The sequence below is a fragment of the Dermacentor variabilis genome, chromosome 10 (assembly GCF_050947875.1).
Source record: "Dermacentor variabilis isolate Ectoservices chromosome 10, ASM5094787v1, whole genome shotgun sequence".
Lineage (NCBI taxonomy): Eukaryota > Metazoa > Arthropoda > Arachnida > Ixodida > Ixodidae > Dermacentor > Dermacentor variabilis.
The window spans coordinates 90,895,350-90,914,858 of NC_134577.1; the positions used below are offsets into that span (position 1 = coordinate 90,895,350).

Here is a 19,509-nt window from a genome sequence, read left to right on the forward strand (position 1 = left end):
GTCAGAATTTCGTAGGGCACTGAAACCACTGAGGAACATTTGGTGTCGCTGCACGAGATTTTTTTTGTGGGACAGGAGACCTGCATCGCAGAGTGTGCAGTCAAATACATTATGTTCATTTTTGCAGTTGTTCCTGTTACTAATATGTGCCAACTGGTTTAACAAGGTGGTTCAGTCATGTGATTGCATGCTTAACCATGATAAACAAGACGTCAGACCTATTGTGGAAATTTTAGTTAAAAGCACATGTTGTGTAGTTCCACAAAGCTGCATACCATTCTAAAACCTGCCCTAAATACTTGCAAGCAGTTGTAAAGTGTTTGAAGGTACGCAACAAAGCTCGGCAACAAAGAAGTAATTGAAATTCAAAGTCATACTGTAAAAGCACTTTATTTTTTTTTTCTTACTGATGACTGTGTCTAAATTGTCAGCCCATTTCGTACAGCTTCCAAGTACACACATAAATCCAAAAGCTACACAGTGCACTCGCTATAACAAGACGACATAAAAAAAAACGCAGTTCTCCCTTTCCACAAAAATAATGTTGGCAAACCAATACTAGAATTGGGAAGAATGAGAATACATAAAGAAAAACTGGATTTTTACATGAAAAAGAAAGAAAAGACATCAAGGATATGAAGGAGCTCTGACAGAATTTTTCAAAGTTGTGTACGTCACATGTGAATGTTATTTAACAGCTGTCCTTAATAAATGACGACCAATTTATTTGGGATTTAAATTAACACTCAAACGTAACACACAGGCTATGGGAACCCAGTAGGGGGTCCTTCAGATTAATTTGAACCTTTTGGTGTTCCTTGGCGTGCACCTAAATCTATTCCGCCCCCCTCAAAATATAGCTGCCATGGCTGGGAATTGAACCTATGACCTTGTGATTAGCAGAAGCACACCAAAGTCATCACAGCATCATGGCAGGTCACTTATCATATTTAAGCACAATATGGCCTGTTTCCAGCAAGAGAGGACTTAGAAGAATGAGAAAGATACACCAAATGGCAACACTAAATTAGTTTATTCTGGTGAAGTGCATTTTACAAATTATGAATTCGTGTTTATTTGACCGTTGGTTCCTAAACAAAATTCTGAAGGGCAAAGTTTTCGTTTTCGAATAGTATCCCACATCAGCCACAATCCTAGTATTGAGTATGACATCACGAACTTCGAAGTATATTTTCATGGTGGCCTGTTCTTTTCTCGTTCAGAAATGTTGTTGAGATTTGCTAAGGTTATTGTTTGGTTCTTATTGAACGCAACATAATCTTTGCTTATTGACAAATTAATAACTATAGTCCCAAACAGAGCCTGTCCAAATCTCGTGACATCACCAGCGGCTATTTATAATGTGGGATCTTGAAGCCCATCTTCAGCTTCTTAAATATTTTCTGACTAACCTAGAATTTCAATGCAGTAAGACTGCCGTCTCTTGTATTCCGGAAGTATAATTTACCAAGTCAATTTAAGTCTAATGTTGCTGCTTAGTGTGCATTTTAGCTGTTATTTATGCAAAATTAAAAGCTATTACAGCTGAGTCTCATTAAATAAAGATTGTGCCCAACAGAAAAATACCTGTTATTATCCAAATTCATTATAAGCTTCTATTTCTTACCAGCCAATATCAGCGGAAAACATTTTAAATATGCTTTGTTATATCTGCTAATTTGTTATGATATTGTATTATATTGAGGCTTGTATATGCCTAGAGGAAAGAGTGGTGCTGCTGTTCCATATTTGTACACTTGAGTATGCCAAGGAGAGGGACGATTTGGATTGCCATCTTTTTGGGGAGGCAGGAAATGCTAAACGCACGTTTTCAAATAGTTTTCTGTCTGTCACAATTATTTTCTTGCTCCTAGAACAGCGTGTAAGATGGCATTCTTGCTGCTTCATTATATAATAATTATTTGTTTTTGAAGCTTATGTTGTCATACCAGAGTGTACAAGTTGTATCAAATATGAACAGCGTCACTACCAAGTATATAAGTTTGGAGAAAGGTTGAGAAAGTCTGCGCTCATTGTGCGGTACGTTCAAGCACATCTATCCGTTTTTATTGTTTGCATGTTCTGAGTAGTGAAGCATAAATGTGGGATATATTACGGGGCCACCAAGACTTCTAAAGGAGACTTGATGGCAAAAAAGCAGACCATAGGCAGGGCACTCAGGCTGACATCTCCACCTTTCTCCCAGTGAAATTCCCCTCTCTTTCTTAATGGCAAGAACATGTGATGCTTAAAACTACGTAGCCATAAACATAGCTTTGGCCAAGCCGCGTTCAAGATATGTTTAACATTCCATATCCTTGAATTGCCATGGGACACGTTACGAAGTTGCACATACAGTGGCGCCAATTTTCTCTCCAAGTAGTACTGTGAAGCAACCCTTTGGCTTGTGCTATGGGCACAAGATTTAAGGCAAATGCTGGCCACATTGGACCTGGACGATGCATCTATGCCATACCTTATCGGTGCAGCGCGCCAGATGTGGAGAGGAGCCTGTTTGCACAAATTTACGTTTAGATTCTTTGATAAGTGTGGTTCAACATTCCGAAGCTACTCCTGGGCTATCAGAGACCCAATTTTAAAGAGCACCGAGTTAATTTTGGTGAGCTACAGTTCTTTGATGTGCACCAAAATATCAATATTCAGGAATCTACAAGTTTCACCTGAACATGGTTACCATGATTACAAGTAGAACTGGTCACCTCATGCACAAGAGCAGAATTAAATAACCACCGAGTCACTGTAGCAGAGAGGATCTCTCATACCGTTTACTAGTATCAACATCATCAAATTTAAATGTTATATTAAACGCTAATCAATTAAATAGTCAAGAAAAATATGCGAAAAATTATTTGCAGTGCTAAACCATGTAAAGCACCCACAAATGAAAATATTTTTGCTAAGCTTATGGCTCAAAGTATGATGCCACTCCTATAGTGATGCATAATAGTAGGCCATAGGCTGGTATGATCACTTCAAAATGACCAGTGCTTAAAATGTGTCTAAATGTAACACAGTATCGCACAGCAATCAAACAGGAAGCACTGAATAATGACTAATTTAACAAAAAGAATTTGCAAAATTTGATGTCAGAGCTCCTTCACATCCCTCAGTGTTCTCTGCAATCAGTACCTTCGTAAAGGCACGGCGAAGATTTCACAAGAATGCGAGATGAACAAGAAACGCAACGACAGCGCGATGTCGTTTAACAGGAGTGCAAAGAAGACGGCAGTTACACACCGCTGAGTCGGGACATCACTACAGAAGGAACTGCGGACTAGGAAGAACCGAGAAGCACGCCGTAGCAATCACAAGTGGCTTGACACTACTATCACCGTCCCCCAAGACCCTCTTGTGGCACAAACCACTCACATGGCCGGCGGCGATTCATGAGCACATGAACCGAATCACAGACTAGATTACCACAGCACAAAAGGCACCCCAGCGAGGGGTGCAATCTGGCATCGAACAAGGCGTGGCCACAACGACATGCATCCATTTACTATCACTTAGCACTGGGCCGACAATCATCCAGCTCGCAGTCAAGAAGGCTCCCATTCCGCAGAAAAAAAAAAGCGTGTGTATACATATAATATTTATAAGTAAAATGCTGTATAGAGCTGCAAAGGCAAAACTACAAGCATCCCCTTCGGCTAAAGTGGGATGGTCAATGTTCAAAGCACGGACATCTGCTGCGTTCTAACTTCTAGCACGCAAACACATGTCAAATGTAGCAGGAAGGCAATGTTTTCACGTTCATCAAGAGAACAGGTACGTTTCCGACAAGTTCAGGCATCATTTACTGTGCATATTTGTAGTTCAGCAGCCACATACCAGTGTCACAAGGACACTTTTGACCGTGATCGAGCTCCATCGGGATCAAGTTTATTGATCACGATTGGCTCTTTTGCGCAAGCACTCGGAAGGGAGCCAATGGGGCTTGCAGATTTCAACTGCCTTCAGTGTGAACAAAGTCTGAAAGTGTGCGTGTGACAGGGGTATTAGAAGACTGGTCTTTTCAAGAAAGCAAACACTGCAGTGACGGAACTCTCTAGCACGCTGGAAATAGATTTGCAAAATAAGCCTGCAGTTAACTCTTCCGTGTCTCTTTCCTACTCCATTGAAACACAGAGCAGCAGTTACGGATATCTGTCATCAACAGTAAGAGAAATTTTAAACGCATCTGTTGCTTTCATGCAACTTTGAACAACAATTATCTTTAAAGCTCTGCATTTTTCAAACCTATGACACACCGTGCTCTATACATGCAAGCACCACAATGTGGCCAAAGTTTCAAAAATCATCAAACACTGGTTCGTGAATAAAATAAATATGCCAGTTAGATACGGCCAATGAATCGCAGAAGCAAAACATGGCCATTACTCTCTCTTTAGCAAGAATAAGCACAACTACTATAGCTTAAAGAAAAGCATATTTGTTGCCATCATATGTAGAAACAATCGCACTACGTACAATGACCAGCCTTCAATGCATCACAAAACGTCCACCAAATTCAGGTCTCACCCACAAAAAGGGGCACTGGGCCCACGTTGCAAGTCACGTCAGCACAAAATGAGCATTTCTTCATCGTCATTTTGTCACCGCAACTGCGTTATCATCAACACGATCGTGCATCATCGTACACACTTTGACGGCTCATCACTGGTAAGCTGGGCAGCCATCTATGCACATATCATACCTACAGTTTCATTTCTACAGAGCCTATGTGGATGGGCATTTCCAATTTTTTCTACATTTTTCGCACATGATGTGGCTTTCATGGCAATGAAATATTGCCATGGTGCCATAGTTTCAAGACCCACTGACATGCCAAGTGCCAATCAATACCGATGTTAAAGACAAACAAAACAAAAAATACATAAGAAGCGGCATGCAATAAAGCACAATATAAGACAAAGACAGAGTGTTGCAGGTCAATGACTTACCATATTTCTGTGTCTATATACACAAGCTGCCAAGTATTAACAATGAGACAAGTTGCAACATGACAGACTGAGATACAGATAGTTTATCGTGGGTATCGCAGGCCATCTAATTATGCTCAGGATGAACTTTTAGCACACAAATCTACATTGGACGTCTGAAGGATATCCAAGGGGCAATGACTAACTAACTTCCAAGATCAATTTTCTGATGGGCTTAGTGACACACTTACAAGTGGCCTCTGCAAGAAGCTGTTTCGGTGCCTGCATGTACGTGTGCCGACAGAAATCATGCCAATTAACATTCTGATCTTGTTACTTGGGAATGAAATGTATTAAAAGTAAAATATCAGCAACACATTTCTGTGTCAAACAATGATATAATGATACTTTCAACCTGTCCCATAAACTTACAACGAACATCACAAGCACATTTGAACTGCAAAATGGCTATACAGCTAATAAAAATGTCAGCGTAATTAAAATGAAAGATCTCGGTTGAGAGACAGAGACCAGACACTTTGGAATGTTGCTCGAGCAGTGGCAATATGCATTATGAGCTAAGACCAATCAAGCACGAGCAGGATTTGCAAATTAAGCAGGTAGACTTAAGCGTCGGGATTATCCTCCCCGATACCCATAAAGGAACACCAAGGAGAAACACGAAATCAGTTTAGATCGATAATGTTTCAGAACTCTTATTCACACTTCGGTGGCAGAAATATGCCATAAGCAAAACAAAAAACAAGAAGCTTTCTGTTTCTAAATTTCACATGCAAACCATGATGCTGCAGGTTTCCCAGTATTCTTGTGTACCTTCGTTATTTATGTACAAACAAAAAAATGAATGTAGGGTTTAATGTCCTGAAATTACGGAGTGGGCTATGGTGGACAATGCAGTAGAGGGCTCCGCATTAATTTTGACTCCCTGGGATTCTTTAACGAGCACCCAAAGCACACTATGCGAGTGTTGTTGCATTTTGCCTTCCCTGTAACGTCGCTGTTGCAAATCGGACCAGTGACCTCATGCTCAATAGCACATTGGCATAGCCAGTGAGCTACCACTGTGGGTCATGTACAAAAAAAGTCCCCAAATGCTAGGTTTATTCCTCTGATTACATTTAAAACCCATGTAATCATTACTTACTAGACCACTTAAACATAGCAGCTTGGTCATTTATGTAGACACATGCAATATGGCTATCACCGCGCTGCACGCATGTCCTCGATGACACTTTTTGCTAGCGTCCCGCGTGGTGAACGGTTGGCAAAAACCAATTGCGGTGGCACCATCTGGTACATAGAAGTCAAACTACTTTCCCAGCAATGGCACCATGTTCAGTTAGGCTTGGCAGCATTAGAACAGATGGCTAAGCTCAATAATCACAACAAAACATCACCAGTACTTGGTCCTTGAAGCGAGATAAGACTAGGCAAAAGATTATTTCACCATTTACGTTTTGCTGGCATGATGAACAGCAAGTAACAAGACCGAATTCAGATAAAAGCGAGTGACCTCAGCGCTGCCATGTCGTTATGCTATCCAAGCGAATTAGGCAAGGCCCGCAATGCTAAATCCAAAAGGTAGTGCACGTATGTAACCTGCAAAGCTCTTCATAGCATCCTGCGTATGCAAATTTTGGACCCACTAAGTTATAGCGTACACAAGGGTATTGTGTACATCATACTAAAACTGTTTATTGACAAAAAAAAAGTTGCCAGCAATGAACAAATGCTGTGGAAATCTACGACATCACAGCGAGTTGGGGCGAGAATTTCAACATGGTGTTGATACCCACCTCACTTTTGCGACTTGTCTGGCTTAGTGGCTTATCGAATGTCTGATCACAATAAAACTGACCTATTTGAAATTTCATGACTGCAGTCTACCAATCTAGCTTGAGTTGGTATTTCTTCTAAGTGCCCCTTTAAAACCACAGCTAAAGAGCACAATATGAAAGTGTGCTCATTTGCACACACATGATACTTCCACTAGAATGCTGCTTATAAAAGCGAGAATCTTACAATTAACTCACAATTACTGAATCGTGCCGATTATCAGCATGAACAAATCTTCAAGTTCTCATGTATATTCTCTATAGGTTGCCTGTCGATTTTTAAGGATAGGGTTGTTAAGTTTTTAAACACATTATGTCAGCACTTTTATTTGGAACATCTTTATGCCATGCATGTTTACTTATACAGAGCTCAGACAGAGGTTAAAGATGCTAACAAAGAAAGAGGTTAAAGATGACAAATGCTAGTCCTAGACTAGCGGTTGTCCATTACATTTTTAACCTCTGTCTCGGCTTATTGCACTAGCAAACATACATTTCAACAAAAACCACTGGTGCAGCTTAATATCCTTGCTTCTTTGCGCCAGTTGTCTACACTGCTGTTGACTTGTGGCCAGATTGGCCGCACACGGACGGATTTTTTTCGCTCGCCAAATCACTGCCATTTTTTTCAACAGTGAAAACTATGAGCAGTGTAGTGAGGTTACAAGGTCATGGCCTGTACTTCTGGCTGAAAGTCCTTGAAAACTGACTGTCCCCCTTTTGGTGTTGGAACTCTTGGTTGATGGATATGGTCAGGTGACAATAACGCAAAACTGTGCCCAAACGTTAAGTGAAAAACAGAGAGTCATATAAAGCCAAAATTATGCTTACATGTGCTACTGATAGGTCTTGAATTCACTACACCAGTGTAAAAAGAGAAAAAAGAAACTAGGTACACGAGAGGCCAAGAAGTTGGCACTATATGCAAGGCAGTGGATGTATCAAGTCCGCCATGCCTCTTTCTTTTTTTAACTTGTCGTCACAATTGCTTAGGACACGGTAATAAAAGACCTTTCCCTCAACCACAGCATTCAACTGAAGAATCAAGCAACCAGACCACGAGTCTGCAATGTTCGAGCAGAGATGTTCGAGTGGACAGATGAGATCCCAACAGCAACTGTGACAATAGATGAACCTCCTCACAACCTTTGCCACAATTACACAGTACTGACAGGACAACTGGCCCTCCATAATGGAGAACTTTTATGAATTGGCACATAAGGCAGGAACCCTGCATGTATGTAGATAATTATACTAAAAAGCTATGCTAGTGTTAATGAGAACCACTAGAGCCACTACAGTAACCTTACCTAACGGAAAATCCAGTAGCTCTCTGTAAAAATGCAAGAACTGCTAGAGGAATATGGCTCCCAAGCCCATACTTCCTCTCATCAATGTTGCGCGGCGCAGTGAAGCCTGTCAATCACATCAGCCAACCAAAGCAACGAGTCAGAAGACGGAAGGTAAGACAAACACCAAACATGGATTTTTTTTAGTAATGATGATGTTTTGGCTCGCAGAAGGAAAACTTGTTCACAGTAAGATTAAAAAGTGGCAAAATAGTCGCTTAAGTACATCACATAATAAGGTTGCAACACTTAGCATATACAGGTAGCAAATTAGCATCATTTTGGTCAAGAGTGTCTACCATGGAAATGATTATGAATTGCCACCTATAAGTATATGCTAGGTGTCTCGGTCACTTTATACAACATACTTAAGCAAGCGTTTCATCACTTTTTAGTCTCACTGCAAACCAGTCTCCCATGTCGGAGCCAAAGCATTACCACTGCTAAACCATTTTTGGTCAGTCTTTATCTTCGTGCTTCATGTTCAGTCCCAACCTGATGAGATTCCATCATACTTTCGATTTCAAAGTCACAAGAAGCGCTCTTCCATTTTCTATAACTGATCGCACTTTGCACAATGCCGACTGGATTGAAGTTGCCTGTAAGGATCAACGGTGTGAAATTGGTGAGCCCTCCTCCATTCTCATAACACGCAGACAACTCTCATTACTGGTTGGCTGACATGAGCCCTTAGTCTTCACTTAACTGCGCGAAACTGATGAGACAGAATGCGTTTTTTTTTGTCTGCTATTGCTTGAAGAGTTCATCACATCTCAACTGGCACATGAACTACAATAAAGTGCTTGTATTGCTGCATGCTTAGGTCAAACAGAATACAAGATTGTTTCGTTTTATGATTTGGTTGGCACTTTGCTACCCAAGGCACTTGTTAAATTTGGCAAGGCAGCACAGCAAGTCATCAGATGGTTATGGATGGCAGGGCTTGGCTGAATAAATTAATCAAGTTAAACACCGCCTACACAGGTTTAAAGCCAACACAGGTTTAAAGCCCATCACTGCGAGCATGGCCATGTGATGCACACAGCAAAGTCTATCATTACAAACATGGCAGGTAAGTTGACTTAGAGCCGAATTTCTTCCAGCCACACTGGTTGTCAACAAATATGTACTTGAAAGGATCTTGAATATACAGCATACGTTGAGTATCAACAGGCAATGACACAGATGGTGCCTTCCATTTGTTCTCCATTGGAGTCAAGTTTTCTCAATGCATACACTCCAGCAAAGTAACCTAAACAGCCTTCTGCATTGACAGGGAAGAGCGAGGGAAGAGAGGGGGGTACCGAAGCTTGTTGCAAGCCCATAACCATCCACTACAGCAACAGAAGCTTAGCAGTGGGTAGTAGCAGCAAAGGCACTTCAAGGGTCAAGATGACCGCATCCAACAACCTGCACGGCCAGACGGTGCCGCATGGCATGAATGGCAGTAGAGATCGGACAATCCTCCAGCCTTCACCGAGAAGCAGGTTTTCAGGTGCCACTGGCCACCCGGGGGCAGTTGAGGTCGCTGCTGTGCACTCCGACACTCCGAAACTCAGGGCCATTAGGCACTTGAATGGCCCATATGGACGGATCATGCTACGGCATCAGCGTGACGAATGGCTGCGTAGTCCAGCAAAAGTCACTCTCTCTGTCTGGAATAAAGCACAGTGGCAGCCACCATAGACTGCCGTGACTTGCGCTCATCAGGGGCTCGAGGCCACAGTTGGGCCGTCGGCACTCATGCGGGCCGCCATTGCAAGTATACGCTGCTTCTCGAGCGGGAAGCGCAACTCGCGGCCGGCGAGGCGTGCTGCTTCGAGCTCGGCACGAGCAGCTGCAGCCTCGGCAGCAACGCGGCCTGTGGGCCCCAGCTGGCGCTCGCGTGCTGCCCAGTCAAGCGCCATCTGAGTGCGCAGCTCGTCATCGAGCGGCCGGCGGGAGTAGTGTGCCAGCACCTCCTGGCGCGAGCACTGGCGCTCGCGCATCGCCTTCAGCGAGCCGTTCCAGTGCAGCAGCTGGAAGACGCTCATCAGCTCCTGGAACTCGAGCATGGTGCGCCCTCTGTTCGCCTCGAGCATGAAGCGGAACGCCTCCACTCCCTGGCTTCCCTGCGTTGCCGTGGCGCGAAAGGCAAAGCTCATGATACCGGCGCATGGTTGATGAGCATCATGTCTAGTGCTCAGCTATTCGAACAAGATAATTTGTAGGCATGGGGGCTGGCGCTTTTTGTGCCGCCGGTGATCACTGGGTGATCCCCCTCTTCCATCGTGTGACACAATGCAATACCACAATGCCAGCCGCAATGCCACCTATTTCATTTTAATAGCTGAGCACTGTGCAGCATGCATGCCTGCCAACCTGTGAACTTTCATATTCGTAAAAATCCCACGTATACAATGACATGCATTTTTTCTATAGTTTGCCTTGAGCACACACATTCTGTGGGATACATAAGCGCTTTATGAATGATTAGTTACCTTTAGATGCAGCACAAACAAGCAACATCAAACTTGGAACAGCACAGACTAAAAAGCAATACATTGTGTTTTGATCCCAGTGACATTTTTAAGTCACTTTACTATTGCTGACTTGGTCTGCTTTATAGAACTTGTCTGATGATACTTCTCCCGTGTAAACCCTCTTGGGGTGCCACAAATATTGCAGTATAAGTACTGTGACAATTTGTTTTCTTTTTTGTTATATATATACTTCTAACACATTGTACTGTCCCATCTTCCAACACCTTATCATTTATAAAACTTAATAAAACATTCGTAAAACAAGCCCGAATTTGTAAACATTATGAAAAATTCTAAAAGACGTGTCAGTATTGGGCCATCAATTACAGCTAAAATATGGCTGACATCCTGTATATTATCTTTATGCACAGATCTCTACCTGATGTGTCAAGTTTGCCTCTTTGAGCAGACAAAATTTAATAAGTGCTGAACTTATACATCACTTATTGCCAGTTAGGTGATGTGGGGTTTCGGGCTCTCGCGGTGGCTGTGTGGAGACCATTGCGTTGTGTTGCCGGGGGGCTCCATGTCCCCTTCCTCCTTGCCTGGACGGGGTGGCAGCGGGTCATAAAACACTGTCGCTCTGCTGTCATCCCGCCCACACAAAGGTCAATAGGCTTTTCCCATTGGCTGACATTTTGGCAGGATTCGAGCCCTGCTTGCGTGCACTCCGGGTAAGCACGTGCAAGACCGGGCCTGGAGAGACCGCATCGGGGGCGTCGGAAGGTGCGTACATGTTCCTCTCTGCCGGCGGCGGCCCCCTTTGTCCGCCGCCGGCTGATGGTTACTTTGGCTCGTCGGGGTCCCGGCCTCGGCGCGCGCGCGCACTCTTCCGTCGTCTCGATGTCCTGAGGCAGCGTCTGCCGATCGTGCCCCCATCTGTTCGTCTGTCGTTTCTTTCTATTTCCCTTTTCTATGCTGTGGGGCGCGCGATGGCAGGCGCTGACCGAAGGATAGGCAGCGTCTTTTACTGCTGGGGTTCTTTGTTCTTTGTTCTCTCTCTGTCGTGGTGCGCCGTTAGCAGCCACCGGCGACTATTTGGCCATGTTTTCTGTATTAATTAGCTTTAGATTCGGACGTGATGTTAAAATGTGTGTTTGTATTGAGTACCAGCCTAATAAATGTTCTTTGTGACTTCTAAAGAGATTTGCCTAGGGTCTCCCTTGCTGCGCGCGCGGTCTCGCCTTCCCCTAAGCTGGGGCTGGCGGGGCGCGTACACGCACAGCTGCGCGTCGGCACACGGAGCAGACTGGAGCAGGCGCGGACGCGGTGCCCTGCACGCGTGGCGGCTCGGAGTGCTCGAACCCGCGGTGGTCGTCCGTCGCGCGCGGAATCGGAGCGTGCGCGCCGTGAGCGTCGCGGGGAGACCACAGTATTTAAGAACGAATCATGCCATACAGATGGCTTATCAGTGAAAAGATGACATGACAGTGAAATGCAGTACTCTGGTCTTGGGTGTTTGATAATTAGGACACAGGTACATCTTGTTCCTGCATAAGAATTTAGTAAAGACTCGTCTTTCATAACAGGTGCAACCTTTTGCGAGTCCTGCAAGCTCACAATAGCTATATGTTTCTTCAGTTTACTTGTTGTAAGGTATTATTGTAATGTATTAATTAATGTATTATGGTAATGGCAGTCACAGGCCAGCCCACATATGACGTTTTAGTAGATTGGGAGTTTAATAACTAGAATGGACAGATACTAGTTCGTACCAACTCTCACACTCCATCACACACGCACACAGTTTAGCTGGAGAAAAAAAACTCTGAAGGCACATGATAGCCAACTAAAACAAAGTTTCCCACTTGCAGCTATGACTTACTGCAGGAATTATATGCCGACGTGCAAATACCGGATTTACTCGCATAATGGTCACACTTATTCGTCAAAAACATTGACGCAAATTCAGGGGTGCTATCATTACGCAGGTTAAATTTCCCACGAAAAGAAAAAATTTTCTTTTTCATCCCGCGTTTGCTGCGGAATGACAACAGGTCAACAAACAAGCGGCTGCCACTGTAACAGTGCGAGACACCATAACAAAAATGGCGGCCGGCGGGGCAAGCCAAATGCGCCAAACGAGAATTTTTTTTCTTCTGTATGAGTACATTACATGCATTGAAACAGTTTCTTCCCTATCAGTAATGAATAACATTGTTAATATTGGCAAGTTTGCGGCAGTAATGTAGCCATGTCCACCTTGAGGGGACAGAAAGGAGATGGGCACGCTTAGCTGCCAGTGACATAGAAACACATGGCGGGCATGCTGTGGAAACTGCAGCATTTGTCTTCACTACTATCCTAATGCGGCACGTTTCCGCTAAGGGTGGGTGAATATCTTAGCTGTGTTGCAAGTGTCTGCGTATGAATAAGGTACACTTCTAACGTATCAGTGTAAACGTGGCTACTATAGTTGCCACTCACAATTTGTTGCGTGCCCACGAGTGCAGAAGAGAAGAAACGAAAGGCGCCTTTTTTGTTGTTGTTGTTGACCTTAACCATTCTAAAGCCTACAAGTAATAAAACCAAGGCAAGTTTGGTTGTAGCTTTTTTTTTCCTCATGGAACTGCAGAAAGCGATGAAAGGAATGAAATGGGGCATCCGCTTAAGAATGTTTGGAATGCTTGGTGCAGACCGCTTGGTATGTCTTGAAGAGTCGTTTGCGTAGCATTCGACAGCATTCGACAGATCGTAAGCGCAATCATCATTAGGTATTAACTTGGCGCACAACATATCGTTGCGGCAAGTTCAGGGTGCGATCATTACACGGGAAAGAAAAGAGATTGAATTTTGACGACAAAATTCAAGCGTGTGATCATTATGCAAGTAAATACGGTAGGCACCAATGAATTCACAAACACTCCAGCAAATGCATTAATCTGTTTTCCTTGTCCCACCAATGCTGCAACTGCTCCAGCAGCATTGGTGCATGCTATAGGATAATTTGCGCACAACGTGTTCCAACACGGACCACGTGACCTTGGCATGGCAGAGGCAGCCAAGAAGTTTATATTTAGTGTTCAGCATTTTGAGTTTGCTACAAAGGAAAGTAAGCCAACTTTAAGGTAGTTCAGTTTTAACCAAAAAGGGTCAGTGAAAGCAAGCTCACCAGCTGGTGGTTAACCAAGAAGCTTGAGAAAATAAGGACCGTGCAATAAGCGATGGCATGAATGACAATAAGCCTAACGTTAAGAGGCAGTAAGACAGCCGTGTACATCAAAGAGCAAGTAGGAGTAGCTGACATTCTAATAAAGATTAGGAGAAATAAATGGAGTGAGGCAGGTCGTGTAATGGATAAAGTAGCAGCACCAGATGCCAGCGAAAGAAAAATGGAGTTCAAGGATGGGCAGAATTAGGTGGCATGCATGATGAAATTGGGAAGTTTGCAGATGTAGCATGGGTACACGCAAGACAGGGGTAAGTAAATGGAGAGAGTGTTGAGAGAGGCCTTTGGTCCCAGCTGGGCATTAATTACGGGCTGATGATCATTCTTTGCCAGCCCCTATTTTGGTCTCATCCAAAATAAAACATGCGCCAGACTGGCAGATTAGGTGGAGCTGCATATATATGCCTCATGTGAGTCTATAAATCCTACAACCTGAAGTCATACGTTGTTGAGCTGCACGGGCATACAGGGCACTGCAGCAAGTACTAAACGAAAAACACCCTTCGATAAGAATGACTCTTTCCCAGGTTAGCTGGTACCTTGTTTCTAGCTAAGCCAGTATTCTGATACAAATATACAGATCAACAAAGGCACGAACACCCTGCCTATTTGTGCTACAGCACAAGCTTTTCAAAATGCTTCCAAGTGTGCTGGAAAGGACAACTAACTGTGGCATTTTTGGGATGGAACTAAGCTAGTTTCATCTGTGATTGGCTTTCATCCACAGCTTAGATGACCATTATTTGCTGAACGACTAACATAGCACAATGTACTTCTGGTGCACTGGGTTTGGCATGATGCAAGCTGGAATTGTGAAAGCCACTTTTCTTTTTGCAGGACAGCTTCTAACAAATAAGCACATGGTCAAGTTCTAAATCATGCTTAAAAGACCACTATAGTTTTAAGGTGCAGCCTACAGATGGATGTAAAGACGCAGTGGAAGCTGAAAAAACCTAGAAATCTACTGCTGTAAATTACATTATAACATCAATGTAAACTAGTGCTACGTGATGTGACCTTCACTGCAGCCTGAACCTGCGATGTTATTATGTATTATAGAGACTTGATCACAGTTATAAAGATTGCGTTCTCTGTTGCAGGATGAGTTAATTTTCAAATTAATGTCTACCATGAAGTACATTCAACTAAGCGAAATCATCCAATTGGAATATCCAATTGGAATATGAACCTGGCAACATTTAACGCTAGAACATTATCTAGTGAGGCGAGTCTAGCAGTGCTATTGGACGAATTAGGGGGCAGTAAATGGGATATAATAGGGCTCAGTGAAGTTAGGAGGCCAAAAGAAGCATATACAGTGCTAAAAAGCGGGCACGTCCTGTGCTACCGGGGCTTAGCGGAGAGACGAGAACTAGGAGTCGGATTCCTGATTGATAAGGATATAGCTGGTAACATACAGGAATTCTATAGCATTAACGAGAGGGTGGCAAGTCTTGTTGTGAAACTTAATAAGAGGTACAAAATGAAGGTTGTACAGGTCTACGCCCCTACATCCAGTCATGATGACCAGGAACTTGAAAGCTTCTATGAAGACGTGGAATCGGCGATGGGTAGAGTGAAAACAAAATACACTATACTGATGGGCAACTTCAATGCCAAGGTAGGCAAGAAGCAGGCTGGAGACAAGGCAGTGGGGGAATATGGCATAGGCACTAGGAATAGCAGGGGAGAGTTATTAGTAGAGTTTGCTGAACAGAATATAATATGCGGATAATGAATACCTTCTTCTGCAAGCGGGATAGCCGAAAGTGGACGTGGAGGAGCCCGAACGGCGAGACTAGAAATGAAATAGACTTCATGCTCTGTGCTAACCCTGGCATCATACAAGATGTGGACGTGCTCAGCAAGGTGCGCTGCAGTGACCATAGGATGGTAAGAACTCGAATTACCCTAGACCTGAGGAGGGAACGGAAAAAACTGGTACATAAGAAGCTGATCAATGAGTTAGCGGTAAGAGGGAAAATAGAGGAATTCCAGATCAAAGTCCAGAACAGGTATTCAGCTTTAAGTCAGGAAGAGGACCTTAGTGTAGAAGCAATGAATGACAATCTTATGGGCATCATTAAGGATTGTGCAATAGAAGTCAGTGGTAACTCCGTTAGACAGGATACCAGTAAGCTATCGCAGGAGACGAAAAATCTGATCAAGAAACGCTAATGTATGAAAGCCTCTAACCCTACACCTAGAATAGAACTGGCAGAACTTTACAAGCTAATCAACAAGCGTAAGACAGCTGACATAAGGAAGTATAATATGGATAGAATTGAACATGCTCTCAGGAACGGAGGAAGCCTAAAAGCAGTGAAGAAGAAACTAGGAATTGGCAAGAATCAGATGTACGCATTAAGAGACAAAGCCAGCAATATCATAACTAATATGGATGAGATAGTTCAAGTGGCTGAGGAGTTCTATAGAGATTTATACAGTACCAGTGGCACCCACGACGATAATGGAAGAGAGAATAGTCTAGAGGAATTTGAAATCCCACAGGTAACGCTGGAAGAAGTAAAGAAAGCCTTGGGAGATATGCAAGAAGGGAAGGCAGTTGGGGAGGATCAGGTAACAGCAGATTTGTTGAAGGATGGTGGGCAGATTGTTCTAGAGAAACTGGCCACCCTGTATATGCAATGCCTCATGATCTCGAGCGTACCGGAATCTTGGGAGAACGCTAACATAATCCTAATTCATAAGAAAGGGGACGCCAAAGACTTGAAAAATTACAAACCGATCAGCTTACTGTCAGTTGCCTACAAACTATTTACTAAGGTAATCGCAAATAGGAACACCTTAGACTTCTGTCAAGCAAAGGACCAGGCAGGATTCCGTAAAGGCTACTCAACAATAGACCATATTTACACTATCAATCAGGTGATAGAGAAATGTGCGGAATATAACCAACCCTTATATACAGCTTTCATTGATTATGAGAAAGCGTTTGATTCTGTCGAAACCTCAGAAGTCATGCAGGCATTGTGGAATCAGGGTGTAGACGAGCCGTATGTAAAAATACTGAAAGATATCTATAGCGGCTCCACAGCCACCGTAGTCCTCCATAAAGAAAGCAACAAAATCCCAATAAAGAAAGGCGTCAGGCAGGGAGATACGATCTCTCCAATGCTATTCACAGCATATTTACAGGAGGTATTCAGAGACCTGGATTGGGAAGAATTGGGGATAAAAGTTAATGGAGAATACCTTAATAACTTGCGAGTCGCTGATGATATTGCCTTGCTTACCAACTCAGGGGACCAATTGCAATGCATGCTCACTGACCTGGAGAGGCAAAGTAGAAGGGCGGGTCTAAAAATTATACTGCAGAAAACTAAAGTAATGTTTAACAGTCTCGGAAGGGAACAGCAGTTTACAATAGGCAGTGAGGCACTGGAAGTGGTAAGGGAATACATCTACTTAGAACAGGTAGTGACTGCGGATCTGGATCATACGACTGAAATAATCACAAGAATAAGAATGGGCTGGGGTGCGTTTGGCAGGCATTCTCAGATCATGAACAGCAGGTTGCCATAATCCCTCAAGAGAAAAGTGTATAATAGCTGTGTCTTACCAGTACTCACCTACGGGGCAGAAACCTGGAGGCTTACGAAAAGGGTTCTACTTAAATTGAGGACAACGCAACGAGTTATGGAAAGAAGAATGATGGGTGTAACGTTAAGAGATAAGAAAAGAGCAGATTGGGTGAGGGAACAAACGTGAGTTAATGACATCTTAGTTGAAATCAAGAAAAAGAAATGGGACATGGGCAGGAGATGTAATGAGGAGGGAAGATAACCGATGATCATTAAGGGTTACGGACTGGATTTCAAGGGAAGGGAAGCGTAGCAGGGGGCGGCAGAAAGTTAGGTGGGAGGATGAGATTAAGAAGTTTGCAGGGACGACATGGCCACAATGAGTACATGACCGGGGTTGTTGGAGAAGTATGGGAGAGGTCTTTGCCCTGCATTGGGCGTACCCCGGTTGATGATGATGATGATCTTCCCGCATCACTAGTTACAGCTGAAGATCACGAAGCATTCATGAAAGTATTCAATAACATTGTATAATATGTAAACTACTTTTTATAAGATGTACTACTGCTGTAGTATTTCTTTTTTCATAGCCAAACATTGCATATTTATTAAGCTTGCCTGTGTCTTTCTCATTAAGCTTATATAACTATTTCTAGTATATTTCTCATTATTCTGAAGCAACATTTGCTTTAGCATTTACAACACATTTTGTTACAGCTATTTTGTGTAATCACTACCTTTGGTGATGTCTTTTGACCTTCAGGGCATTTTGAATAAATAAATAAAGCTTTACAGTGTATGCATCTGTACACACGCCCCCTCCTGCAATTGCATGTTTGTACACTCAAACCTCATTATAACGAAGTTGAAGGGGAAGCCAAAATCGCTTCGTTATATCCATTACTTCATTATACCGACTACTGCCATTCAGTGTAGTATATGCCCACGGCCCACCGAACTGCTATGCAGCCACGTATATGATGAAAATTCTATAAAACAACAGCAAAAGACTCTCCAGCGTGTGCAAGATGCAGTTTTTTAGCACCTGAAATGACAGCCATTACGATGGCGTCCTAGTGTTCCGATGGGATGGTCTTTCACTTCTGCTTCCCACTTGGCTCGCTCATATTGTCGCGGCAAAACCCATGGAAGTATACGGCCGACAGTGTTTGGCACAGTGCGAGATATGTGGATACCGTCAGCCCTTGAAAAGGAAACTATACCTGATCTGCCACTTTATCACGGCTCAGCGGCTCTGCTGTGTGAGCGCGCTGGCTTGGCCAGTTCGTGCCGGTTTCCCGCAATCTCGGAGGTCATACCCAGCTGCATCAGCACCCCACGGCGCACCGCAGTGAGAAGGACAGGCACTGTTTTTTTAAATGCTGCAAGCATCGTCATCGACGTGCCGCGTAGCTAGACATGGCCTCCAAGATTGTGATCTCAGTGGGTGCGCCCAGCTTCGCCAGCTATGTGCAACATCGAGACAGAGGGGCGATAAGATAGGAAAGAAGCGCTATTCGTGTGTGGCCACTATCCGTGCCACGGTGAGAAAGAACAGTGTTGCGCAATGGCATACTCGCCAAGGGAATTTTGAACTGCCACGTAGAACGCATGCTGAACCGGTGACATTCCCGGTGGGCAGCGGTCAGTACTTTTGGTTTCCGCGATCAATCTAGTTCATTATATCCATTGCAGAACAATTCGAATTCGTAAAAACGAGGTCTAAAATACATGGATCTTTGCAGGGATTCCAAGGGGTATTGCATTCACTTCCTTATGGCTGTTAGTTCGTTAAATCCCATTTTGTTATAACGAGGTTCAAGTGTATTTGCCAGAGAACAGTAAGAGGCTAACTTTCCCACGTAGCTCAGACGCATAGTAGTGGAGTGCACTGTACTTTGAGACACGAAGCGGGTTGGGGGGGTGGGGGGGGGGAAATCGAGTTAAGGTCAAAGTATAGTACTGAATGTAACATGATGTGCTGTCTAGAGCTGTGAATAAAAAAAATAAAAAAGACCTTTTGTGCTATATTCATAGAAATGCACAATTTCTGCAGAGTCAAGGCACAAAATCAACTTTTACTTAAGATATCACTTCTGTGAATGGAAATAAAGGTGAAAACAAC

At 43.5% G+C, this 19,509-nt stretch overlaps 1 protein-coding gene across 1 annotated transcript in view; it reads right to left on the reverse strand.

Annotated features, from left to right (window-relative positions):
• Positions 1 to 374: 374 nt before the first annotated feature.
• lft (Limb expression 1 family member lowfat) overlaps positions 375 to 19,509 on the reverse strand; it is a 33,837-nt gene continuing 14,702 nt past the window's right edge. Inside the window, exon 4 of the mRNA XM_075673177.1 lies at positions 375 to 10,259. Coding sequence (XP_075529292.1) covers positions 9,855 to 10,259 — 405 coding nt within the window. The 3' untranslated portion in view covers positions 375 to 9,854. The remainder of the gene's footprint in view (positions 10,260 to 19,509) is intronic.